The sequence below is a fragment of the Colossoma macropomum genome, unplaced genomic scaffold (assembly GCF_904425465.1).
Source record: "Colossoma macropomum unplaced genomic scaffold, Colossoma_macropomum, whole genome shotgun sequence".
Classification (NCBI taxonomy): Eukaryota; Metazoa; Chordata; class Actinopteri; order Characiformes; family Serrasalmidae; genus Colossoma; species Colossoma macropomum.
In genome coordinates this window covers 18,190,597-18,212,275 of record NW_023494793.1, presented here as the reverse complement: position 1 = coordinate 18,212,275, position 21,679 = coordinate 18,190,597, and the positions used below count along the sequence as shown (strand labels likewise).

General features: G+C 37.2%; 1 protein-coding gene across 1 annotated transcript in view; it reads right to left on the bottom strand.

Annotated features, from left to right (window-relative positions):
- Nucleotides 1–21,679, bottom strand: part of LOC118813393 (membrane-associated guanylate kinase, WW and PDZ domain-containing protein 1-like) — a 195,164-nt gene that overhangs the window by 80,044 nt on the left and 93,441 nt on the right. The window contains 1 exon segment of the mRNA XM_036578708.1: nucleotides 3,558–3,677. Coding sequence (XP_036434601.1) covers nucleotides 3,558–3,677 — 120 coding nt within the window.

Here is a 21,679-nt window from a genome sequence, read left to right as displayed (position 1 = left end):
GAACAATGTGTGGGCTGGAACGGTACGGTTGGAAAGGAACGCAGTGAGGCTTTTCTCTGGCCTGAGACTGGCAGACAAACACACACACACACACACAAAAGCAGGCAGACAGCTACCGCTTAACTTTCAGCTTCTCTTTTTCTCCAGCGATTGCGCTGAAGTGTCAAAAAGCCAACACTGCAGTGTAGTCTGCATCTGAAAAAACGTCAAAATAATTTTTTCCTTTAAAGCGTTCAAACTTCAAAGAGGGTGAACATTTTCAGGACAAATTGACCAATAGAAATGCTCCAGATTTACATAGAATCAAATCTCATTTCATTTAAGAATGTTTTTTCTTCTTCAATACACTTACCATTTTGGAGATACAGAATTTTGTATTTGTCATCTTTTATTTTTAACATAATTTGAAAATGCAGGCTGCTCTTTACATGGAACAGACCTTTCGAAATGGTCCACTTTTTACGTTAACTTATAGAATACTTTTTTCTTCTCTTGTAAATGTACTACTTTAGAGATATGAGGGAGAGATATGATTTGTTCTGACAGTGACATTATGTATGTTGCTTGTTGCAGTGCTTTAACAGCACAAAATGTAATGTTATGTCATTACAGCAAATACTGAATCGAACTGGACTGACCTGAGAGAGAGAGAAAGAGAGAGAGAGAGAGAGAGAGAGAGAGAGAGAGAGAGAGAGAGAGAAAGAGTAGGAGAATCTTCGTTATCTATGTTATGGTTAACTTGTAACTCCATTTTCACCTCTAGAGATGGAGCTAATCATATGAGGTTCTATGGTTTGGTTATAGCTTGGTGAACCTCGAAGCATGACTGTATAACTCATTTTGTAATCTACTGCAACCCTCACTGTCATATTAGAACAGATTAGCCTTTATTTTATTACACCATTTGAAAACACCAGCTGTGCTTTACAATGTGTCAACACTCCAGGACAAATGGACCATTAGATCTAAAGGTATTTCCACCAATTTTTCAAAATGTCTGCATAGTTCAGTGGGTAAGATGTAAGCAACGTCACTCAGAATGGTTTGGTGTGAAATGCGCCGTTCTAAAGAATCTTACTGAGTCAGAATTGTTCACACTGATAGGAACCAGATGTCCACCACTGAAAGTTCCCTCACAGAAAGTTAGTACATGAAATGGTTATAAATATGTTGCCTGATACTTGAGACACTTCTGAAACAAAACTTTGGCCTAAAAGTTAGTTATATAAACACTCAGAAAACGTGTAGGTTAACTGGTGGTTTTGGATAGTAAATAAAATGGCTATATCTGTGTTGTGGTCATGGTGACCCCTGGTTCCTACCATCACAAATATAAAGAAATCTGAGTATGTAAGTTCCATAATGAATCAATTCATGAATTGCATACAAAATTTAAAAAACAAGTGGAATTCCTTATTAAAAACATTCTTCCTTTCCTGTATGTTGCCATTTTGGATACAAGGTTTTGTTATGATAGTAACGATGAAAGAACAATTAGACAATAAAAATGTAAATACATTATGTAAACAAACCAAAAACAGAATCGAGTTGAGGTTGAGAGACTGAAGGGACAGAAAGGGTCAGACAGACATTTTTTTCTATATAAAACGTCTACAGAGATCCTCTACAGAGAACATACTTCTGCACATTTTAATGCAACATTACTGTTATTTAGCATATTGAAAATTTGAAAACATTAAAACGTGGCCTGTTACAGCACATTTTGCTTTTTTATGTTTTTTTTTTTCCCCCAATATGTTACATTCAGCAAATAAATAGAAATTGTGCACTAAAATGTATAAGCCATTTTAAGTGTGTTCTCTGTAGAGGATGTGTTCATTTATTTTCACTTAGGAAATCAACAGAACTTGTAATTTGACCAGCAGAGCTCAAACTGTATGTACATATCAATGTGGTTGTTGTAATGCTTTGACAGGGTAAAAGTAATATTGATGTCTTATCAATAAAGCAAGTACTCAATCAATTTGGAGGAAACTGAGAGAGAAAGAAGGGCGGCATATCAGTATGAACTGGTATCTGTGTTGAGCTGATATCAGAAGAAACATATGTAACAAATAAAGGGTTTAATTCCAAAAAGCATTTGATGACTTTTATTTTTTTCACAAAATATGTGGTTGAGAGTGGGCTTAAAAACATATAAGAAATATCACTGCTAAGGTATGATCAATACTACCTTTGTTAGAGAAATGGGAATGCATTTTCAGACAAATTAATTTGACATAAATTAATTCAATTAATATTACAAATTAATATACAGAATTTTGTAATGTTACAAATCTATCCCGAAATTGCACTCAGCCCTATTGTGTGATGTGACGTTGTTAGCTGTGTATTTCTTCCTGTGAGGCAGTAGAGTGTTTGAGTAGATTGAGTATGATTACTTTTAGACGTTCATCTTAAGTGAAGTGCTTCAGTTAAAAAAAAAGCTCATTTTAAAACAGAAATTATTGAAGAAGTATCAATATCGGTCAAGGTTTCAGTTTCGGTATCAGAAAAGAGAAAGTGGTATTGTGCTTTCTCTATTCACTGTTATGCAGACCATTCAACCAAATTAGTTCCAACTGTGGTCCCACAATAAAAGACTATTTTAAAAAACTGTGATAATTTCTTTTAAAGTGAAGTTTTAAAATGAAGACTTAGATTTATCAAAAAAAAAACTCTATTCAAAATTGCTTTTATTTTATTATATATTTTTTTCATAATAAGGTAAAACTTTTTTTTTATGAAAAATATTATGATTTTATGTGTGTACAGCTGTTTGCTAGTCATGTACTGGCTAGCGTTTTTGAATTACGCTCAAAGTTAGCTACCAAAACAGTCACTACCGAAACATTTGGTAACGTCTTGGTAGAGTTATGCTTGTTTTGGTAGTGACAAAATGGGATGTTTAATCATTTGTGTTAATAAAATAAACATTAAGGTATAAGGTGACTCAAAGCAAAAGGATTTTAGTCTAAAATTCTGAGTTTAAACCAATTCGGTTCAGTGATGCATTTCTGTCTGTAACGCGTTACAAAGCTTTGACAACAAAAAATATATTGTAATGTCAAATAAAGCAAAGATTAAATTGAATTTAACTGAACTGAGACAGAGAATGAGGGAAAGAGATATAGACAGAAAAAGTGGAGAGAGAGAAAGAGAGATGCCAGGGACACACACAGTGCCAGACAGATTAAAGCCGTGTGCCAGAGACGGTGGACACCAGAAGAACTGTGAGGACAGCATGCTTAATACTGTGTGTGTGTGTGTGTGTGTGTGTGTGTGTGTGTGTGTGTGTGTGCGTGTGTGTGTGTGTGTGTATGTGTGTGTGTGTGCTCCTGCCTTCCTGACCAACTGTGGTTAAAACAACCACATCCCTGCTCCTCTCCCTTTCGTGAGTCTGGATTTCCTTTCCATTGCCTCTGTGGTATCAACAGCAGCAGTTTCCATTTCATCGTGAGCAGAGCAGCGGCGCAGGGTGACGCACAGTCCGATGTGATTTTGCTGATGTGACTGCAGTGTGTAAATGCTAAACACAGCTGGCCGTTTTCACCTACCCTCATACGTTCCTATTTCCAAAAGAGTCCCACACTGCTCCAACTCCAGGAATTCCTGCACCGACAAGAAGTTGTAGTCCACCCCTGGAACCTCGCTGTCACGAGGGGGCCGGGTGGTACCTGCGGAAAGAAGAGAGGAAAGCTCAGAGACATGCTGTATCACAATTGGTGCACTTGCGGTCCTCATTTATGCAAACCAGCAAGGACGGCAAGGCCAAGGGAGCTTTTGTTTCTCATTTTGGTGTTCAGAGGGGCACTTAAGAGCACCCTCTATTTGCCTTTGGTGCGGCTTTGGGTGAAGACCAAACGCATTGATGCAAATTCAGGCAAGGCAAGGACTGATCAGATTCAGGTTTGTTTACAGTTGTTTGATCAGCATGATGGAGAATGATATTCAGATGTGAGTTAAAATGCATTAGTTTAAGTGGTGTCAAAGTGATTAATGCCACCAATTTTTTAACGTCATTAATGCATTTTCCTATTTTCACCCTTTGAACCATCTGAAGTTCCATAAAAGTCCACTATAAATGGTGCAGCAGTTACATTCTGGCAGCAGTGCATTTAATGTGGAACAGCGAATTCTGAATATGAAGCTAACTTCAGTTTAAATAAAACCACAGTTATCTCTAGCCACTGCCGTGTCGTGAATTTGTTTACAACCAAAGTATGTTAAGTCTGAAGTATCATTTACAAGGAAATACACTGCTGATGCTGGCACTCTTGGTAATTTGGAAGACTATGCTGGACAGTGCTCACAGGAGACAAACTAATGAGCAGCATAAAGACAAAAGCAACAGCAAAGTGGAAGGATACAGTTCCACTCAAGATATAATGTGACACAGCAGCATGAGTGCGAGGTTGACTATATACATCGGTGCTGTTGGAAGAAAACCTTGTATCTCCGTTTTTTGTCATTTTTCAGTTTTTGACATAATCTGAAAATGCCTGTTTATATTGTGTGTAAATTTCATGAGGAATGGGCCAGAAGAAATGGCCCAAAATGACTTGAAAAAAAGTCTGGATCCATTGACTTATATTAAAAATAAAGTAGGCTTTTTCCTTTTCCTGTAAAGTTGTCATTTTGGAGTTTTCTTCCGACAACAGGGATATAATATATATGATTCACTCTCACTGGTCGAATCATGCAGCCACTTTTGTACCCAATGAACAGTAACGATGATGGAAAAATTTCTTTAGCATTAAATTTGAGTAAATAAAACAATTACACTGAATAATGTTGAATTATTTTAATCAGTTGACAGCCCTCATTTGTTCATTAATTTGACTTGTTGTTGAGCTGCACTGTCGTTCTAATCTATATTATTGGTTATAATCCATGAGTAGAACCAGTAACATAATTTCACTGGGTCCCTTTCCCTTTATGTCCCACCTGTTATTGACTTCACAAAACTGTGAACTTGGAGGAGGGCCACAGGGCTCAAGGCAGCTTTTGGGACTGTCCACAAATCGCAGATCTGTTGGTCATTCTTTACTACAGCTGTGTAAACTCTTTGCTCTTACTCCACATGGCCTTAAAAGAAATAGTTTAGTAAAACTTTCCAGTTTTCCCCTTACTTCAAAGCCGAGATATGTTTTGCTGGAGCTACAAGGTTAATGTAATGGAGTCTTGCACTGTGCAAATGGAGTGCCTAAATCATTACACACTCAAACAACAGTGGACAAACTGGAGGCTTCAGAGTGGCCGCTACTTCTGTTTTAGCTGTGCAACATAGTTTTTGTTATGCCAATGAAATACTGAGAAACAAAGTGCATGGCTGACTTTTTGCTAGCCAATCACAAGACAGGAGATAGCCAGTAAATAATACCAAGAGGAAAGTCTCTGGTTGTAACCAAAACAAAAACATAGCCGTACTAGAGTCTTTGATCAAAGTGCTCCTTTATCACTGCTGAGAAACAAAATGTATGACTCACTTTTTGCCAACAAATTAGAGGACATTATGACAGACCCAGTAAATAGTACCAAGAAAGAAAAGTCTCTGAGTGCAAATTATTCTAGTAGACAAAAAACATAGCCATAGTATTTTTAGGCTAAATATTCCTTTATCACTGCTAAGAAACAAAGCGTATTACTCACTTTTCGCTAATCAATCACAAGACAGTAGGAGGTAGCCAGTAAAAAGTAGCAAGACAGGAGAGCCATGGAGTGTAACCAAAACAAAAACAGTGGCTGGCATAACTACAAGTTCAAAATGTGCGTATGAGAACCAGTTTTCATGGGAGGTGCAATCTCACAGCATTCTGCCCAGCTCACAGACCCACAGCCAGCAAAACGACAACTGCCTGCAGCTGTCAGCGCTTCTTATAACAGCTGTGTCTGAGTGACCCATTCTAATGCATATGAGCGGGAGGTGGGATTGAAACCCTCAACACAGGGAGATGACACAAAGGCTACGTGAGCAGCTTTGAGAAATACAACTGCTTCTGTAACTGTCTGAATTTTACTGTAACTTAAACACCAGAGAGGAAAGTCGCAACCAAACAAAAACATACACACTTAAAAAAAGATGGCTCTTCAAGGTTTCCTTAGTAAATGGAATGGTTCTATTTAGAACCATCAGCTCTATATAGAATGCTTAAATGGGTATTTGCATAGTGAGATGGTTCCTCAGACTGATGTGGAATGTGTTACAGATGGTTCTATACAGAACCCTTTTGAAAATAGTTCTATATAGCACCAAAAAAGGTCCATTGTTACAAGCTTGACATCATAGCAAGAGAAAAAAATCTTTTTATGGTTCTTTAAGGCTTCTTTTCAAAGGAAATGTCTTTATCTAGACCCATGAGTTCTATATAGAAGCACGCTCAAATGATTCTTTGCATGGTGAGATGATTCTTCAGACTGATCGGGAATGTGTTGTAGATGGTTCTATTCAGAACCTTTTTGAAAATGGTTCTATATAGCACCAAAAAAGGTGCTTCTATTGTTACAAGCTTGACATCATAACAATAGAAAAAAAAATGGTTCTTCAAGGCTTCTTTATTAAAGGGAATAGTTTTATCTAGAACCATGGGTTCTATTTAGAAGCATTTCACCCTTAAATGGTTCTTTGCATGGTGAGATGGTTCTTTAGACTGATGGAGAATGTGTTGCAGATGGTTCTATACAGAACCTTCTTGAAAATAGTTCTATATAGCACCAAAAAGTCAGTTCTATTTTTACAAGCTTGACAACGTAACACACAACATACCGTCCACCAGTCTGAAGAACCATTTTGCCATGTAAAGAACAATTTAAACATGAAACTTATGGTTCTAAATAGAACTACTGCCTTTACCGAAGAATCCTTGAAGAACCTTCTTTTTTAAGTGTGTAGCTACATTAGCCACACTAGCCACAATAGCCAGGATTAGCATTTTTGGGCAAAGGATTTTTAATCAATGCTGAGGAACAAAATGTATGACTCACATTTCGCTAACCAATCACAAGATAGTAGGAGATACCCAGTAATAATACCAAAACATAGTACCACAAAACAAAAACAAAGCCACATTACCATTTTTAGGTAAGTATTTCTTAAACACTGCATGACTGCTTTGGTTTGAGAAACTGTAACTAAAATAAACTAAAACCAAGGGAGAAATCGACTGAGAGACGGCAGAAAGAAAGAAAAAGCCCACGTGGTGGATACGACCCATGCGTATAGCTTATTGCCTCACGTTTCATAACACTGAAGTATAAGATCTGACTGACAGTTCTTTATAGCCCTGACCACTAACACAGCAGTTGCCAGAGCAGCTTGATAAACCAGTTGGAAGTAAACTGACCATCCACTATGAGAGGTGAGCCAAAGCTATATGAATTTTCAAAATTGTGTCTGTTTTATCACACTTTGCTCAAAAGGGTGGGGTTCAACACAAATATGGCTTCTATCTAACCTCTTCCTTTTGTGCTTCCCTTCTGTGCATCTGCTGGGATCCAGTAAGAGGGCGCTGGCTTTTGTTTCAGGAAACTGGACGGCAGTTGAAACTCACAGCCATTGTTTTGTCTCTCACCACTCACTTCCTTCATTATGAGCTTCTTCCTTTGTCTTACAGAGCAAATCCTGAATGACTATTGTTATGCAGGCTTGTTCAGATGGACTCTGGAAAAAGAGATCAGCCTTTTCAAATTCAGGGTCTCCCAGGGGTTCATGGTTTTTGGTGAATTTGTTTAACCTGGGTGGGGACCTTCTCCCAAAGCCACAAAGAGCAAATGTACTAAAACTGTGAATTCACTTTTAATTTAACCAACATTGCTGCTTCAATTTTACACTGGGTTTAAGTAATGCAGCTGACCTGCAGCAAATCTGCATTGGTATTCACATGGCTGTATAAAATATTCCTACATTTCTGAATTATCAGTCATGTGCTACATTTGTCTTTGTCCTCTTTAACTCACTAAAATTTGGTGCCAGAGTAGCATAGAGGTGTAGTAAAATGGATCAGCATGTAAGCTTTCTGTGTGCTACTGTGTTGTCTATCACTACATAAAAGAAGCAAGATGCTGCCTTTATTGTTGAATCAACTATGATAGTTAACAAGTGTGTTCATTCAGAACAAAAATCAGATCGCTAAAGGGTTTAGTACTGGTTTGTTTCATTGAATCTACCATTTTGAGCAAGCAAACATAAATAAAATACACTTCACACTATAATACAATTAGATATCACATAATAAAGTGACATATATTCCTACACATCTGTTTGCTCAAAATGGTAGTTTCCAACACAAATAAAATAATTGGGTTTGTTAGATCATGTTTTTTGCCTGTGAAATGTGTCACTCAGGATTGAAAATTTAGAATTTTCCAGAAACGAACTACTTACAACAAAGCATCATACAGTAAACTGCAAATGAGATACATTTAGTAGTTAAAACTAGCATGCATGCAGTGCTAGCATGCTAAATTTTAGCTAACTCTTGGCTCGACCTTCCACTGTGTCAGAGAACGATGTCTGATTCCTTTCCAGTATGGTCGGCTGCTCGGTCAAACGGGCTAATTGTATTACAGGTCCTTACTGCTGGGGGATTAAGGTGCAGTCAGGTTGGTGTGTGCTTAAGGTCAAGTCAATGGAGTACTTTTGTACAGTGGTATTGTTTTGCACACTATTGAATTCGATCCACTTCATACTCTAAGGCTGTACAATATACACTGACCGGCCACTTCTATCTACAGTCTATAAAATAAATAATGAGTGTTGATACAAGCTGTCTTTAATAAAGTGGTCAGTGTAAGTGTGCATTGATTTTAGAGCACAATATAGAACAATATCCACAAAATCATAGCAAAATGCTGCAATTATCCCACAGACTAAGCCATAGAAAGTTATGATGTAGCAGACTAACCAAGCCTAATCATGTAGTGTTGACTCAGCATGTATTGCCATAGTATGGAACCATCATAATAGTTTATCATTATTACAATGAGGGTAGAATCAAGGTCATTTAAAGCAATCTAATTATCAAATCCTTGTGGTCGAAGACACCAGCTGCCCTTTGCATTGTGCGAACATTTAATGATGAATGGACCGAAATAAATGCTCCAAAGTTACTTGGAATAAATAAATTACATTAACATAGATTAAACATACAAAATGTGTTTTTTCCTTCTCCTGTAAAGTCGCCGTTTTGGAGATTCAAGGTTATATGCTATAGCTATATTCTATTTTTTCATATTTGTGTGTTAACATTATGTGCAATATTAGCCTTTTTATATTGCGCCTTTACAGGCACCCAGAACCCAGATCAACTTTGTCAATTTGTCTATGTGGCTTTTTTATACCACTACTTTGAAGAAACATCTTTTCTTTCCAAACGCCTTTTCTTTCCAAAATCTCATATATGAAACAAATGCAGTCACTGTAAAAAGCTGCTGGAAGTCAAACTTAACCCCTAATATTGAAGAACAAGTGGGACAAAATTTTTAACTGGGCTCAATTTTTGGTGACTGGCAAGACTACTCAACACAGTCGCTCAGTATTGGGGAACAAATACACTGCAGTGCAATTTTTGAAAGGTCACGTGGATCCTAGGAGTGTAACAATACAGAAAGCTTTAATTCAATTTAATATGATATAGCAGTGATACTTTACATTCAGCTAAACATGCTAAACATGTGCCTTGTGGTCATATTACCCAGCTCCCTCCCAGCCCACTGTACTCAGAACAAATGCACCCAGATGCCTAGTTTTGATCTTTGATCTTGGGGGCAGACATTAAATGAGAGACCCTTATAGAAGGTTTTGGGGCGTATCAGCGATACCGTTTTAAATTTTGATTAAATTTTTCAATATGTATTGAAATCGTTATACCCTCAGTGGATCCAGAAGCACTGGTACATTTTTGTATAGGCGTATATATTGTGCTGTATACGCATCTCAGCAGTCTAGTTGACTGCCAGACATCCTGAGCTGTTGCTATGGACAACCACTATCCAACTTTCTAGAAGGAAAAATCACACCCGACATTACTTCTTTTAATCAGAGATGGAAGTGATGATACGAAGTGAGTTTTTTACAGGAAATAACCTCTGTTGATAGGTCATCGCTCACTGACCTTCAAAGATTATATTTGATTATATGACTTACTATGCAATATACTGCAAAATGTCAGTGTCATATGAAAACAGTTTCACCTCACATTTTCAGCTTTTTTTCATTGCTCCATTTGACCATGGCAGCGGTCCTTCACATTGTGTGAACACTGAATGATGAACGGATCAGAATGACTTGCAATAGAACCTGTAACAAAGTGATGATGTCATACAGACTTCCAAACTTCTGTAAATGGAAATTTTGCTTGGCCTAGAATCTCAACATAGCTTCTGGGTCACACACGCTAGTAAAGCCATCAGGTGAGGCAAAACCAATAAGATGACTTGTGATAGCCATGACATCTCCAAGGTTTAGCGAAACAGGTCAAATTACACATCATCAGGTCTTACCTCTTGGCACACAGCCGGACACAGGCACAGCAAACGGCAATGAAGTCCATTCTATAGTGTGAAATAAGGCTAGAAGCTCTCAGGTCTAGAAGCTAGTACCTGTGTGTAATAGTAAAAGTGGGCAACATGGCACAACTTCACAATGCTAAGACACTCTTGATATCAAGATATTTAGCTTAGAAGCTGGAAATGAGAGAATGCACCAGCAGTGGAACATTTAAGTGAAAAAATATGAGCACATTAATTTTGATTTTAACTCATCATGACTGGTAAAAATAAGTGAATGACCTAAGATAATGGCATAATGTGCTGTTCCTATGCAGTTAATGCAGTTACTATAGACCATTCTACCAAATTAGTTCAAACTGTGGTACCACAGTACAAAAAAATAAAAAAATGTAAAGCTTAGATATTGTTTATTTATTATGGTTTATGTTATGATTGTTTTAAACCCAAGGCATTAATTGAGATAGTATTAAGCTAAATATATACAAAATCATCATTTATAGGGTATTTGGAGGTGGCTGTCACAAACCTCTAAGCACTAAATTTCAACTTGTGAAAATAACTTTTCAATTTTCAATTTTTTTCATTTTTTTTTTATTTCTTCTGAAATGAAATTGAAAGATTCATATTTATCATGAGTGTAATTTCTAAATAAAAAATTGCCACTACAGAAACAGTCACTACTGAAATATTTGGTTAAGTGTCTGTAGTGTTATTAATGTTTTGCTTGTGACATAATGGAATGTTCAATCATGTGTTTTAATAAAATAAACATAATTAAGGTACAGAGTCAAAGTAAGCAGATCCATGTCAGTTAAATGTCCAAAATGTGTTTTCAACTCTGATTTTGAACCAAATCAGTAAAAAAATCCTTATTCACTGGTTGTTATTTATAGGCACTATATAATTGACCTATCCATGCTCCACCAAACAGTTACACGGTTGGACTAGCTTTATAGAACATTGACAGAAATCAGATTTAACCTAATGAATTTAATTTGCTACAAAAGCAACTTGCACTTCTAGTTTAAAATGCTATGCAACCAAGCTGGGCTGTACTATTTTATCTAAGCAAAACTGCTGTAAACAATAATGACTTCACCAAAATACTAAGAATAACTCAAATATTTCTCAAAAACATCCTAACGGTGTGGCATTTGACAAGCCACAATAACATGCTCCAAATTTCCAAATCTCCAATTTTAACAAAAACTGAGCACTTCAATTTTCATTAGGTTGATTGGGATTTCAGCCAATAATCTGTAAAGCTTGTCCAACCTCACAAAAGTCACTAAGAAAAAATGCATTTGTGGGTGGAGTTGGTGGGCAGTGGGCTCTTCTTGTTCAGCATTCCATAAGTAATGACAATACCCACGAGACAGTCAGAAAAGCACACTGTGGTGTAATATATCAACTGACATATCACACTGTCCACCCCAGCGAGATATAATAGAGAGATATCCTGGTGTCTGAAAGGTGACTGCTGTAGCACCTCCTCCTCTTCTTGTCCCACACAAAGAATGCAAATTAACTCTTCACCCTGAATGTTTCATTGGTCAAGGCCCCACCAAAGACAGGGTCACTGTGTCTATGTAAACATACCAGTCAATCATCAAGGGGTGGCAGTGTGCCAAGCTACATGCAAAATCTGGTTAGGCAAGTGCCAACCACTTACTTACAGTTAACGGCTGCAAATTGACAGATAAAAAGAGAAATTCAGAGGCAGAGAGAGAGAGAGAGAGAGAGAGAGAGAGAGAGAAAGGCAGAAATGTGACAGGGCTAGCAGGCCTCATGAAAAACAATCATCTAATGGGCATTTAAATCCCTGTCTAAAGTATACACTGTATCTAATAAACACAAGGGCAAACAGCATGGTGTTGACACTCTCTTCAATGATGATCACAAACACAAGAGTGTAATATGACAGTAAATGGTCTCACAGTGTCATATATACAGTCGTATGCAAAAGTTTGAGCGCCCCATTCAAATTACAATTGAAAGTAAGTGCACATGTTCTACAGAGAGCACACTTCTGCACATTTTAATGCACAATTACTGTTTATTTGATTAATTTAACATATTTGGAGGAAAATATGTGGAACATTTTATAACTGAAGTTTCATTTCTTTCTAGTATGTTTCCAACCGTGCTTTACAATTTGCAGAATAATGTCATCCTGTAAAGCCTGAAATAATAATTTAAAGCCAGAAGTGTCAAGTTGTCCCTGTAGAGGATGTGTTTGAGGATGTGCGTTGTTTGCTCTTACTCGTCTGTTCTAAGCCTGTCTCGATTACTCAATCAAAAACACAAAATAGTGATTATAATTTGCCTTCTTTATAAATTGACAAAGATGAGTTGGCAGTTTGCATGATGATAATGGATGTTTTAAATCCGCCTACTGAAGCCTGTCGCACAAAGCAGGATTTCTTGCTTAACAAGCTAGCTAACTGTAAGCCTAGGTTGATCTAACTCTGAGTGATCTGTTTAAAATTGAAAAAAAGGAGCACTACTAAGTCAGGAAAAAAAAACTTGCTAAAATATGGTGCGTGTGTGCTGCTGCGTAATGCCTGAAGTAATCATTTAAAGTCAGAGGTGTCAGGTTGGACTTTGTTGGAGTTTTCAGACCACATTACATCTTTACATATTAACGTCACATGTGCAGAGTCAAAAAGAAGATCTGGCTCTATGTTTCGATCTCAAATGCAAAATCAACATTATGCTGATAAAGATAAGATAGCAATATTGGATAATTTACTCACATCCTTGGAAGACACGCTCACCAAGTTTGGACTGAGTTCTCTTTGAATACTTTTCAAATACATTTCAAAATGTTCTTCCAAACATTGAGTGCGATTACACATTTCCACCAGAGGGGTCTCCAAATCCTCCATAGTGTAGTATTTCAGATTATAAAAAGATCATAAACACCAATCAGTGAAAGCTCCCGATCAATCAGGGACAACCTTCTGTCAGAGGTCATATTTTTATCGCCTTTCAGCAAAGGAAACAAATAATACTACATATATCAAGAATAGAAAGTAATTATTACTCTAGTAAGCACTCAAACGGTGACAGTGGAGAAGCGGCGCTTCTTACCATCCTAAATGCCTTACTTTCCATATATTTACAAAGAATGATTTTCCTTCTTCAAAAGACAAGCCTACTCAAGTTCCCATGACTGGATATTTATCATAAATAACATGTTTTCATATTCACATGCATGCTAAAACACATCCATTTATTTAGCATGATTTTTTATTGTTCAGTTCAGTCCAATTTTACTATTTGGCCTTTTTTTAAACACTAATTACTAATCATCCAAATAATCAATAGATTACTTGATTACTAATATAATCAATAGTGATGGCCCTAGTGTGTTGTATGTGTGTAACCACAGATGTGTGGTAATGTGTATTATTGATTGTGGTAGCAGTGAAACAAAAGAACATTCAGTCACTGACACTGTTTTCATGAAATCATCCCACATCTGTCTCATACACTATACAAGCACTCAGTGATGTACACATATACAACAATAAAACAGTACAATACACTGCAGCCTACATTAGAGCTCAGTTTCATTATAAAAAGGAATGGCATGGTGAGGAAGAGGGTAGTAGCAGGTGAGTGAAACAAACCAATTGACCAAGTTTTGATGAAGCCATGAAGTCATCAGTGTATACAGTGGATTTACATTTGTGGCCTGAGAGAGCAAAGAGAGAATAAGCAGAATAGACAGTATTTAAATAAGCACTTGTGAGCCATTATCTCTGTTTATTTGTTCTAACTAGTGAGCCAACATGACAAACCAAGTATAATATGAAATTTTATAGTATAATAGCCATTCAACTCCGATCCGTTATCTGTTACAAATCCAGCCTGAAGTAGCAAAGTATTAAAGTTTCAATATCGGCAACAATATCGTTATTGGAAAAAGTAATATTGTGCAACTCCCTATCAGAATGAATCAGGAATTCTACAACAGTTAGTTTCAATGGCACGATCTGATTGGTTGAAAAGCGTTCTACCTTCAATTACCAGCAATGTTACATAATAATTGGATCATCCCGCTGAGCACCGGTTGCTAAGTAACAACTGCTTTGCAGCCAATCAAAGTATGTTTCCACTGTGAAGGCAGAACAACTAAACAAACTGGTATTAGCCAGAAATGAATAAAAGATGGGCTATGAAATGTTTTATGGGCTGGAACAAGACAATGTTCATGTTGACAGGGCAAGTACTGAAGTATTGAAAAAGCTACTAACTATCCATGACAGTGTAATAAAGTTGGTTTTATATTGCACATTTGTTGCGCATTTGACTTTCCCTTCTCAATTTCACATGAAATAAATGTCCAAAAATGACATTTACTCACTCCTGAGAAGACAGAAGCCATATATTTCAAAAACTTCCGCCAATAAATTTCGCTGAACTTAACATTTTGGAAATGCAGATCACAGATGCTTTAGTCTAACGGTGCATAATGTAGACTTTTATTTTCCATGAAAGCAAAACCATATCAAATTAGGTGTAGTAAAGACAGTGGCTTCCTTTTGCTGGGACTTGTAGCAGGCTCAAAGAAAGCAACTATCAGTGATTTGATGTGATTTTGCCTTATTGTAGCTAAACACATGGGAAATGTATTATGCACTGAAATCAAGAAGAAAAAGTCAAACATTCAGTGAATGTCCAACTTTACCTCACTGACTAAAATGCAAAAGGATGCTACTTTATTTGGTGGAGGGAGTTGCCAATATTACAGCACATTTAATGTAATATTCAGGGCTTTTTTTCTTTATCGTGCAGAACTGTTGTATAAAAACAATAGAAGTCTTGAGGTTGTGTGCTATCACAAATAACATCACAACTGTGATCATCTATGGTACTTTCCCTTGCCTTGTGCCTGTGACTGAATCACAGCTGTGATGTTATTTGTGATAACACGTGGCCTCCAGGGTTCTACAGCTTAAAACCAATGCTTACATATGGTGTAACAATGTGTTGTGACATTGTGATATCATAATGTAAAACTGTGACAATGTTCATTTTGGAGATGCATAACAATGCATCATGGGGGAACGGACATTCTATTAATCATGTCATCTAATGCACATTTAATGCGACTGTATTGTTGGAACACTAAAGTTTGCAAATAATCAGCACCATAACCCACACCATCATGTTCATTAGTAAACTATGCAACAACAAGGATACAGTCATCATGTTTCAGTAACATAGTCATCAACCTAGGGGGGCGTACTGTTACACCCCTAACGCTTAAAATATCAACTTAGTCATAATTAATCACATACGTTTGCCTTGCATGAGAGTCAACGGAAATTATTATTAGCAGCCTCTCCTAACAGCATCGCATAAGCTTTGACAAGCATTTTATTACAAAAGTAATAAACCATTACTTGATCTTCCTAAAAATGCTAATGAAATAAGTATGGTGTATTCATGAAATGAAGTAAGCAAACTGAATGACAAAACTGTGTAAATTCAATGAAGTAAACTCAACGCATCCCTTTTTCAGGGCATAAATATTATCTTTAAAATATACATATTTTAAAATAGCAAACAGATAATGCAGACAAACTTCATTTACTGCTACCTACTGAAATGTCTCTGATGTCCAATCTATAATCTCCATTACTATTAGACATGTACCAGCACATCTGATTGCTGCTGATGAACTCATAGCAAACAACTTTACTTCACAGCAGGGAATGAAAAAGAGCTGATGGCTTTTAAAATGGCTGTTTGGAGTTTGTCCTTATAATCGTATAATCACTGTAAGCCATGTTGCAAAACTGAAATCATGGCTTGCTGGAAAACACACACACACACACACACACACACACACACACACACACACACACACACACAGAGCCTATAAATAGCAAAATGTGACAAGAGTTCAGGGAACCCTGGTGTGACCTACATTCTCACCTCCACAACAGTGCACTCTGGGAAATGGAGTCTTTCACCCAACAACAGCGAATGATGGCAGCTTTCAAAAACAGAACCATCACTGTCATCAGATTCTGAATCACTAAAAAACTCAGAACACAGCCTTAGGATCTGAAGTCCAGGCCTGACGAGAAGCTCTAAAGTTAATATTGAAAATGTAATTCTGCAAATGAAGCACTGATCGGAGGTGACGCCGCGTATCATCTCCGCTCTTATCTGATGATTAAATGTAACGTTCCTTTTGAAGAAAATCATGCAGGCTCTTTCATCAACCTCCAGATTAATCTCTATGACAAGGAGCTATTCACTGACAGCATGAAATCAAAGCAATCTCACATCATCTGCTCTACAAATCAGGACACAGTTGGTAGCAATTAGGACTTGACCGATATGACAACATTGATTCTGATTTTTATGTTAAAAATTCCGATAAACGATAATGGCTGAGGTAAGTTTATATGGACAGACTCCAATAGCTTTAGTTGAACGGTGCTTTACTGACTGATGTGATGGACAGTTCTCAACTGGTGAAACATGAAGTTATCGGCTATTATCCTTTTTCCTCGCCCACTGGTTCATGATAATGTAGTCAAAAATCAGACAATATTTAAATGCTTTTTTTTTACTGTGGCCATTGTAATTGATTTTTTATATATCAAGAAAGCTGCTGCTGTCTGTTTTACTTCAGCACAGACATCTTTGTGGGGTCTCGTCTAGCTCTGTATTCAAAAGAGTTATTGATTGGATTACTTACTTCTGTGTCTCCTAACTTACTGCAACAGAGATTAATCACTAACAACTGCTCTGTATAAAGCCTGTTTGTCCGAATCAAATAAAGCTGAAAACTTTACAACAAACAACTTCCAGTATCCTGTGGCCTCCTGACTCTCTCTACTGAGTTGCATTACTTTTATAATAGTAAATTATCAAAAAATTATCATATAAAAATACAGGAGAATACTGTATTTAAAATACAGCTTATTACTGTAAGTGTACAGCAAAACTGTTCATTTAAAGCATTTATTTTACAGTAAAATACTGGTTTGTTATTTTACAGGATCATACTGTAAAAGAATTGGTACTTAGAATGATGCATTGGTTTGAAGTAACAATAAATGATAAATAAATAATGGTAAATAATTGTAAATTACATAATATACAGTAAAACACTGTATTTACCATGAATATACAGTATAGTAATTCACAGAATTTTTACAGAGTGGCATACATTAAAATCCTCAGAAATGATCAGTTTTAGAGATGTGATCCATATAAAATCAGTATCAGCACTTAATATTGACAAATCTGTAGAACAATAATATAAGCTGTTGTTATTGGCCAACTGATATATCGGTCCGGCCATAGTGACAACGCAGAGCTTACAGAGTAGCAGTGAACTTAGTGAGTTAATAAGCTCCTAAACCTTCCCCAAATATCAACCAGATGAGTGACATCTTACTGCGAGGCTTCTCTGCAGACGTGCTTAATAAGTGAAGGCACATTAAATACTTCACAAAAGAGCCTGATTTCCAACCCAGCTCAGAGACACCTTTGTGAAGGATTTATGCCTTTATTTGTATTTCCATCTTATCTCCAGCAGCCATGTTTCAATCGAGAGAGAGAGAGACAGAGCGAGAGTGATAGAGCAAGAGAGAGGCGTGCTTGTTTTTCCCTCCCAGATGAAGCTGGCTAAATATTTGATTAGTATGACCCACAGTGTGTGTGTGTGTGTGTGTGTGTGTGTGTGTGAATATGTGTTCTGGAAGTGCTCCGTGTCTCTGCGCTCAGAACTGCAGGCGGCAAAGACCGATGAACTACCCATGAATCATTGCTTCTTTTATGCAAATTCTGTCTCCTCTGAGAGTTGTGGTTGGATGCCTCTCTATGAGGGGAAAAAACACATACGAAATGCTCAGTGCCACACTGAGGACAACGCACATTTAGCCCTGCTATCTGTGCCCATAAAGGTGTTATAGCACACACACACCGATCAGGCATAACATTATGACCACATCCTTGTTTCTATGTTCATTGTCCATTTTATCAGCTCCACTTACTATATAGGTGCACTTTTTAGTTCTACAATTACAGACTGTAGTCCATCTGTCTCTCTGTATACTTTGTTAGCCCCCTTTTACCCTGTTCATCAGTGGTCAGGACCCCCATGGACCCTCACAGAGCAGGTACTATTTGGGTGGTGGATCATTCTCAGCACTGCAGTAACACTGACGTGGTGGTGGCGTGTTAGTGTGTGTTGCGCTGGTATGAGTAGATCAGACACAGCAGTGCTGCTGGAGTTTTTAAACACCTCAGTGTCACTGCTGGACTGAGAATAGTCCATCAACCAAAAATATCCAGCTAACAGCGTCCTGTGGCCACTGATTAAGGACTAGAGGATGACCAATACAAACTGAGAGTATCTAAGAATGGATCACTTCTTTGTTCCATATGACACCTCTGTCCTAGAACAGGACTGACCGGTATTAATGACGAAGGTGACTAATTCAGCTTGATCAAGTTTGAAATCTTATAAGCTATCATAATAATATATTAGCACAGGCCCCAAAGTAAAAGTCTCTGGCTATTTTTAAACATAAAAATCTTTGTGTATTGTTTTTATTGTCTATGTTCCACTGGAACAGTCCAGTCACATCTGTGTATTCAGTGTATTTTGAAAGTAATTCTGTATTAAATCAAATTGTGGTGAAATTTAAGATTTCATGATGCACTGAATTGTTTCCTAATTAATCATACCTGAATCGAATCTTTGTGTGGTCAGAGATTTACACCTCTAGGCTCCAACCACTTGACTTCAGCCATGCTCTGAGGGCTGAGCTTTGCCGTATGAATATTTTGGTCCAGATCATTTGGAAGCTACTCAGCTTTTTTTTTTTTAATCAGGCCACGGATTTCAGATTGTTCTAGTGGACAGGTTGGTGATTGAGCGAGTGAGTGAGTGAGTGAGTAAGAGAAAGAGAGGGAGAGAGAAGTGACACCATGTCTCCTGCATGCTAAAAGCTCTCAGAGGAATACACAAATATTGACGAGCTGAGCCAGTAGCAGCAGCTCACCCTTTGAGGCTTGCCCTCTGAAAACAGGGTGTGTAGCGCAATATACACCAACATGTCACAAGAAGATGCTTGACTAGATAACAGCAGTGTCCCTGCTGAGCATACAGTTATCTTTTTCAGGAATAAATGAAAATGCCACTGTACGTTTCATTTGGTATTGTCACTATTATAAATAAAGCCTTGTGTTCTTTATACTTTGTCAGTGCATTGTTGTGAAATTAAAGAGCCTTTCAAAATAAACATGGAAAATGGAGAAAAAGAAGTGCTCTTTTCTTACAGGTATAATAATTTTGAACTATTTCTAAGAGACATGGCATGTCAGTATCTATGGGTATCAGTTTGGGGAAGATATCAACAGAAAATGCTGGATCGAATATCAGAGGGAGAAAAAAATGGATCTGATTGATTCAATCCTGTAACAAATCTGTCCCGAAAATGTGCTCGCTCACATTGTGTGATGTGATGTTGTTAGGTTTGTATTCCTCCTGTGGGATAGTAGTGTGTTTAAGTAGTTTGAGCATTGACTTTCATCTTAAGAGAAGCCAAATAAAAACAGCTCATTTCAAAGCTTAGTAGTTTTTAAAGAAGAAATATTAGATCAGCATTTGCTGAGAAGGTCTCATCATTTTCGGTATCGGACGAGTAAAAAGTGGTAACGTGCCACCTTTAGGTTCCTTTGGGCCATCTGTCTTGAAATGTATGATGCAGTGATACACCAAAATGTAAATTCTTCGTTGAAACCAAAATTCACAACACACTTGGCTGAAAACAGAAAAAAGCTGACAATACATTTTCTTCATTGACACCGTGGCTACAGATGGTGTCGGTGAGCTCGCAGGAACTTTCCTTTCTGCTACTATTGTTCTCTTTTTAAATGGTATTAAAGCTGTAGCGGAGACGTTCCTGGGTTTTGTATTCCCTCTTGATATTTGCCATGAACAGAGAATATAAATTGCTTGTCTAAAATCTCTCATAGAAACTGGGAAATAGTTCCATGAGGCCAAAATTTTTGACTGTTGATTTGTTACCTCTCAAGCTGTTTGAACGTGCTAAATGCTGCTTTCTCATTTTTATTACCATTAATAAAATTAGATTTTGACATAAAATCAGATTTTGACATTTCATTGTAGGCATATTTATTCTTGTTCTTTTTTCCATTTGTTTTTCTCTTTCAGCCAAAAAAAACAAAATTTACCATTATTTACCATTATTTCACCATTTTTGAGTTTTTGCTGTTTTGCACAACAGCAATGACATGAAAAATGTCCTCCTCTCCATTTAAACCAGGACTAAATGTGTCAGGAATTATAAACAATGTATTGATTCAGTGAATGTTAAAAAAGTATAATATTACGCGGTAGAGTGAGAAAAAAACACTAGGCAGTACTCAGGTGTGTGCACACACACCAGTACACACACATGCGCACACACACTGCTGCAATTGGAAAGCATGACCATTAATCAGTTTTATGGCTGCAGAGCTTTGCTCCCCCACCTCTATTTCTCCCTGCTCTGCTTTTTTCTTTCAGTCCCTCCATCCCTCGCTCTCAAACACACACACACGCACACACACACTGTTCACTACACTACATATTGTCTTTCCAAGTATAGTATATATAGCAGCCAAACCTCACACATTTCACTATTACCTGCTTTTGCATCTACATCTTTTTACCTGTGTTTTACACAAACATATTACATCCACTGAATACAGCACAGCAGTCTAGTCCACACTACAAAACTGCACTAGCAGGCATTAATATGGATAAACCATATAGTATATAGTTTAATGAAACACCCATGTGGCATCAGGTCTATGTTTGCATTTGCTTATTTAAATGAATATGATTACAGCTGTACAATATTTTGCACTGATTTAGCATTTGCTAACGTACAAAGGTTAAGCAGCCCTCATCTTCTATGTTTCTGAGGTCCACTTATAATGTTCGTGTGATTTTGTTGTACCAAATGTTTATAATTAAACCAGCTGTTTTCTTGCTGTGCCTTTAAGGCGGATACAAATTTGAATGCAGAAGTTTAAACACCCCTGGTCAAATGACATGTTCTAAATGAAAATCAACAAAACATGTCATTTGACCAGGGGTGTCCAAACTGTTCTGATTGGCTGC